The 6,686-nt window shown below is 39.9% G+C and overlaps 1 protein-coding gene across 1 annotated transcript in view; it reads right to left on the bottom strand.

The window, feature by feature from the left end:
- Positions 1-6,353, bottom strand: part of KIAA1468 (KIAA1468 ortholog) — a 145,025-nt gene extending 138,672 nt beyond the window's left edge. Inside the window, exon 1 of the mRNA XM_008581669.1 lies at positions 5,673-6,353. Within this exon, the coding sequence (XP_008579891.1) occupies positions 5,673-6,183 (511 nt within the window). The 5' untranslated portion in view covers positions 6,184-6,353. The remainder of the gene's footprint in view (positions 1-5,672) is intronic.
- Positions 6,354-6,686: the final 333 nt, after the last annotated feature.

Raw genomic sequence — 6,686 nt, 5'->3', positions numbered from 1 at the left:
AGGGTGGGGGTCCAGCACAGTTAAAAGCTACATTAAAATTAACCAAATTTAGTTTTTGACCGCAAAACACCAAACAACCAATAAAGGTTTTTAATAAACATTCTGGAAATCATCCCTAACTTTCTTGTTTAAAAAATACAAAGTGTAATTTTAATTTTTGACAGAAATAAGGTCTGTTTTCCCAGATTAATACCCCTATCTTGCTTCCTTTTAGAGTACCACAAAAGCTGGACACGTCATAATGAATTTCTACAACAACTCAAATGGAATTGCCTTATTATGTCATGAGCCAGATAATGGTAAGCAGGGAGCTTCATGTTCCCAGATTATGTTTCTAAACAAAGAAAAATATAAAATAAACCTTATTTTTCCTTTACCCTTACTTCTCTTTCCTTTCCTTACTCAGGATAAAGAGTCTAAATATAGCCAAATAATAAAAATTTGTTCAAAATTTTCGCTATTTATTCAAAATTTCACCCATCTTTGTGGGTCAAACTTAACTTTTAGTTTCTCCTCAAGGGGCATTTCATTTCCACAGTGAACAATGATTTTTCTATATCAGAATATAGGCATTCTGTAAACATCTTTACCACAGAAGGCTATTCTATAATTCTTTCATGTGTTAGTCTTGCCTCTCCACCAAGAACATAAGCTCAGGAATATGCATTAAACTATTAAAAAAATTTATTTATTTTTAATGGAAACATAATTGATTGTACATATCTGTGGGATACAGTGTTGAATATCAATACCTGTGTGCAATATGTGATCAAGTCAGGATAATTACTATATTTATTGTTATACAATGTAATCATTTTTTGTGGCCCTTTATCAATTTCTCACTAACCCCTGCTCTCCCTGCATTAAACTTTTGGATCCCTATAATCTTCAACTGATCACACTGTTTAATAGATACGTAAATGTAAAAATATTGACTACCAATTATATTCAAGTCATTGTGCTAGGCAAGAAAATATCTGACTAAATTTCCGCAGGAATTAATAAGAATTTTGAAACAACTGGAAAGTCATATTCAAGAAAAATGATAGTTATACAATAGATATATTTAGGAATGTCTATGTTCAAGACAACAGTGCAAAGTCTCATTCAGCTAAAAGCAGTGAAACTAACAAATTTTAGAAAGTCTCTTGATATTTTCTCTATCAGAAAGCAGAGGAAACACTCAACTCAACCCCAGCCTTACAGAGGGGAACTACTTTGTAAAGTGGAAGACACGGAAACTCTGGAAGAAAGCAATTATGACATCTAAGCATTGGTGAGATTAAGAAAAGAACACTGAGCACGATGAGAACTGTACCCTCAAAGAGTTCTGAGAAAAGATAGGATCATGAGAGAGAAGATTTTATAAAGTAGAAAGATGACTCAAGAAGGCTGCAAGCTCACAAGTGAAATCATTACATTTATCATCAATAACTGCTCCCTGACTAGCTGCCTTATAAAAATTTGAAGGCCATGATAAGTACAAATAAAAGAAATCCATCACTGAAAGGCATAAGTCACTTGCCCTCCCTACTTGACCACGTACTATCTCTACTGTGTAAAGAACTGGGCTCATCCTAAGAAACTGTAGTCCAATTTTGATTAGAGCTCTAACACTTCAAGGAGAACCAGCACTCCTTTAAGTTCCAACAACCTGCTCACTGTTAATCAATGTCCTTGCCAGTTTTTATCTTGTGATCTAATTGGAAAGCAAGACAATTACCAGATAGAAGTTAGTCTGGCTTAACAATGGGGCTATGTTTGGAGAAATGTATTGGTAGGTGATTTCATTGTTGTGTGGAATATCAGAGTATACTTACACAAACCTAGATGGTATAGTCTACTACACACCTAGCCTACTGCTCCAACCACCATTACATATGTGGTCTGTCATTGACTGAAACACCATTATGCAGTGCATGACTATGTGTGTGTATAATCAACCAACAAGTGCTTACCAAGTATTATAAAATCATAACCTAAATAGTAACAATCAATATACTAGAATTGAATGTAGAGGACCTTTAAAAATGGGCAGTAGCCCAGGCATAGAGAATATAATTTGTGTGATCAGGAGCTTAGCCAAAAATCTTCAGAACATGGTACTAAGAACAGTTTTACGTAAGTATTTTAGCATTTACCTATTTTCTGACTAGGTTAAGACATTTACAGGCATTGATATTTTGATATATACAATGCATCTGTACTTAAACTGTACTAAAGTCTGTGTTATAAATGTCTGCATATTTATAAGAGGAATATTTATTTTCTTTCTTTTATGATACCTTCATTAAAATACAGTTCCTGCTATCATAGACCTAAATGTAAAAGCTAAAACTATAAAACTTCTAGAAGAAAATACAGGAGAAAATCTTTGCAACCTTGGGGTATATCCTTTGCAACCTTGGGGTATATCCTTTGCAACCTTGGGGTATATCCTTTGCAACCTTGGGGTATATCCTTTGCAACCTTGGGGTATATCCTTTGCAACCTTGGGGTATATCCTTTGCAACCTTGGGGTATATCCTTTGCAACCTTGGGGTATATCCTTTGCAACCTTGGGGTATATCCTTTGCAACCTTGGGGTATATCCTTTGCAACCTTGGGGTATATCCTTTGCAACCTTGGGGTATATCCTTTGCAACCTTGGGGTATATCCTTTGCAACCTTGGGGTATATCCTTTGCAACCTTGGGGTATATCCTTTGCAACCTTGGGGTATATCCTTTGCAACCTTGGGGTATATCCTTTGCAACCTTGGGGTATATCCTTTGCAACCTTGGGGTATATCCTTTGCAACCTTGGGGTATATCCTTTGCAACCTTGGGGTATATCCTTTGCAACCTTGGGGTATATCCTTTGCAACCTTGGGGTATATCTTTAGATCCTATGTAAGGATATAAAGAACATGAATCATTAAAGAAAAAAATTGATCACTGGACTTGATGAAATTGAAAACTTTTGCTCATAAGACACACTGTTAAGAAAATGAAAATGCAAACTGGACCAGGAGAAAATATTTGCAAAACACATATTTAATAAATGACTTGGGTCCCAATATATAAAGAGCTCTTGCAACTCAATAATCAGACAAAATAAACAAAAAACCTAATTTTAAAAAAAGGCAAAAGATATGAACAAACATTTGAGAAAAGATACACTAATGGCAAAAGGCACAGGAAAAGGAGCTCAGCATCACTAGTAATTAGGAAAATGAAAACTAAAGCCACAACGAAATACCACTATACTCTCACTAGAATGACTTAAATTAAAAAGCCGGGGGATATGTAGAAAGTGGAACTCTCATATATTGGTGGTGGGAATTTTAAATGGTACAACCTCTTTGGAAAACAGTGTGGCAGTTTCTTATAAACTTAAACATATGCTAACTCTATGACCCTGCAATTCTATTCCTAGGTATTTCTCAAAAGAAATGAAAACATGTCTATGCAAATTTTGTAGGAGCATGTTCATGGCAGCTTTATTCATAATAGCTCTAAACTGAAAAAAACACAAATGCCTAACAAGAGATGGAGGGATAAAACCAAAATGTAATGAACTATTAATAAACACAAAAACATGGATAAATTTCAAAAACATGCTGAGCAAAAGAAGACAGACACACAAACATATATGCTCCATAATTCCATATATATGAAAATTCAGAACAGGCAAAACTTATCTATACAAGTGGTTCTAAGCTGGGGAAATTATGTCCTCCCTTCCCTGGGCAATGCTGGAGATATTTTTGGTTGTCGCAACTGGAGTGGGATAGGGTGAGGGTGGTTGCTACTGGCATCTAGTGGGTAAAGACCAGGGATACTGTTAAACATTCTATAACGCACAGGACAGTAGTAGCCACAACAAAGGATTACTGGGCCCAGAATGTCAACAGTGCCCAGGCTCAGGTTGAGAAATCCTGTTTATAGTGATCAGTAGTGGTCTAGTGATGGGAGTGGGGATACTGAGAGCAAAGAAGAATGAAGGAATTCTGGGGATAATTAAAATTTTCTGTACTTTTAATTGTGCTAGTGATTAATTCATTTGTCAAAACTCCGATTGTACACTTAAAATGGGTGCATTTTATTGTATGCGAATTTTACCTCAAAGTTGATGGTAAAAAATATACTGCCTGCCAAATAATGTAAAACTATGTTAAATAGTTTAATCTATTTTTTGATTTTGAAAATATATGCATAGAAAAGACAGGAAAGGCAAATAACATTAAAGACAGGAAAAGCAAATATCATTGGCAGGCTCATGGATAATTTTGACTCTTTCCCCTATTATTCGTTTGCTTGTATCCACTAAAAAAATAATAACTTCCATGTGTGTGCGCGCGTACACATATATATCCCTTACCTAAAACAGATCCAAATAAATGAGGATAATAGAAAAGCATAGGTGTACATGAATACCTGTCTTTTTTTTTTTTTTTTTTTAATCAGCATAGCAGATACAATTCAATTATGCTCAACAACAGTCCAGGAACTGTGCACGGTGTGAGAAATATAAAGATGTCTCTAAAGAATTGACTGTGGAGAAAAATTATATTATCAACAAATCAAATACAAAACAGCTAAAGGCTATGATGGAGGTTTGAAAGTGGCAGATGAAAGAACTAAGCAAGTAACTAAGCCTTGGGGCGTAGGAAGTATTTACAAAGATGACATTTGAGCTGGGTCTTGATAAAGTAGTAAGAGCTTGTCAGATGAAAATCATTATATAATTTAGAAATCTTAAAAAAAAAAAACAAAACTGCATAACAATCTTGTTACACTGTTCTCTGTCATATTTTACAGCCTGAAAGGTCAACAATGAGAAAATCTCTTCCTGAAAAGGAAAATTATCCTACATATTGAGTAAAGGAGTTACACCTACTGAGAAAATTCCATATCCAAAAGGGAAATGTGCTTAAGATATACTTTACAGAAAACGCACTCTTTGAACTTCTACTATATCTAAGTTTGGCAATTAAAGTTACTGACACCATTCAAAAGGATAAAGACAAAAGGAATCCATTAGGCTACAGTTCTAAAATTCCATATTAACATTTGTTAGCAAATTCCAATTGGCCTCACATGACACATTAGCAAGTGAAAATCTTAACATCTCACAATTAGCAAGTGAAAATTTTAAGATGCCTTCCAAAAGGTGGATACTGGGAATCCTACAGCACATTCTTGATAGTAAGTTTTCAAGCCATGAGAAATGCTTTTAAATATACAACGAATGAGGTAAATAACTTATTTTCTCTGTCTTAACTTTGAGTAAAAGAATTACTGCGGGCAATTTAAGAAACACTACTTCCTGGTAGGGTGATTCAGGTAATTGGAGAAAAAGGAAAAATACTTAAAGCAATAAACCAGTTAAAAAGGGAGCCTTCTGGAGTCCTGTAATAGCCAGTGAACTCGAAACTCTTGATATTGTATAGATACCGACACCAGCAAGGGAGCCAGGAATAACTGCAACACCAGCCAAGTGTCGGAGGCCGGCAGAGCGAACAAGTTACCGCCTGATCCTTTTGCTTCCACCCATAAGACACCCGCCCCACCCCCCGCTCCCTAAAACGTCCCTATACTCAGTACCTGCCCAGAAATACTCATCTCCCCCGCAACAACTCCTCACAATCCCAACAACCCTGGGGGAGTGTGACAGGCTAAGTCCACTTACTGAGCTGTCCCCCGCCTGACGTTGTGCTGGGTTCCCGACCTCCAACGCCGGCTGTTCCAGGAATCCCCGGAGCCCCCATTCCGGGCGGGGTCCCACTCTGCCTCTCGAAGTTGCCTGGATTGGAGAAGTAGTCGCGCAGCCGAGGCAGCTCGCGGCCGCTCTCTAACAGCTCGGTGTGCAGCTCCAGCGCCGTCAGCAAGTATTGATCGCGCAACAGCTGAGCCGCGATCGCGTCAATTGACAATCGGGCCTGGGTCTCTCCGGTACCCCCCAGGGCCACCGACGCCTCCCCAGGGAGCCCTGTCCGCACACTGCTCCCTAAGGCCACGGGATCCTGTGGAGATAGAGAGCCCGCAGAGCCAGGATCTAGGCCACCACCGGCACCCAGTCGAAGTACTGCCCGCCGCTCCTCTCTCACCGATACCTCGTCATCGTCCTCGTCCGAATCGCTGAGGAATGGATTCACACCGCCTCCACCACTGCCGCTACCTCCAGGCGCCATTGCCGCCATCTTATCCTGTCAGGATTGTGGGCGCCTCCCTAACTGGCTGACAGGCCGCAGCCTGAATCCCCCCTAAGTCTCAGCGAGCACTGCGCACCTCCACTGCTGCGGCCTGACAACTTAGGTCCCGCCTCCCCACTTAGAGACCAGGCGTAGGCTCAGAGGCAGAAAGTCCGGACGTAGCAGCACCTGCTGCCTCAGCCGCTGCAGCACCAGCAGCCCGGCTCGGCAGGGGTCTTCCTGGTCTCAAATGTCGCGAGAACTGGAGCGTGCCCCGCCCCAGATCCGCCCTAGCCCGCCTCAGCCCCTCGGGTTCTCCGCGCCAAAGGGCAAAGATTGAAGGCCCCGCTCCCCTCTCAAAAGCAAAACCTCGCCGACAAGTCCTCCATGATTGGCTGGAGGAGGAGGGAGGGAGCTGGCATTTACGAGTGACTGGCCCAGAATTATCGCGAGAGCAGGGGCGGCAAGGTAGGAGTTGGGGAGGTTCTGTGGTTGAGGGGTGGTTATGATGG

The sequence above is a fragment of the Galeopterus variegatus genome, unplaced genomic scaffold (assembly GCF_000696425.1).
Source record: "Galeopterus variegatus unplaced genomic scaffold, G_variegatus-3.0.2 Scaffold2430, whole genome shotgun sequence".
NCBI lineage: Eukaryota > Metazoa > Chordata > Mammalia > Dermoptera > Cynocephalidae > Galeopterus > Galeopterus variegatus.
Note: the sequence above shows the minus strand (reverse complement) of the source record. Positions and strands in the feature narration are given on the sequence as shown.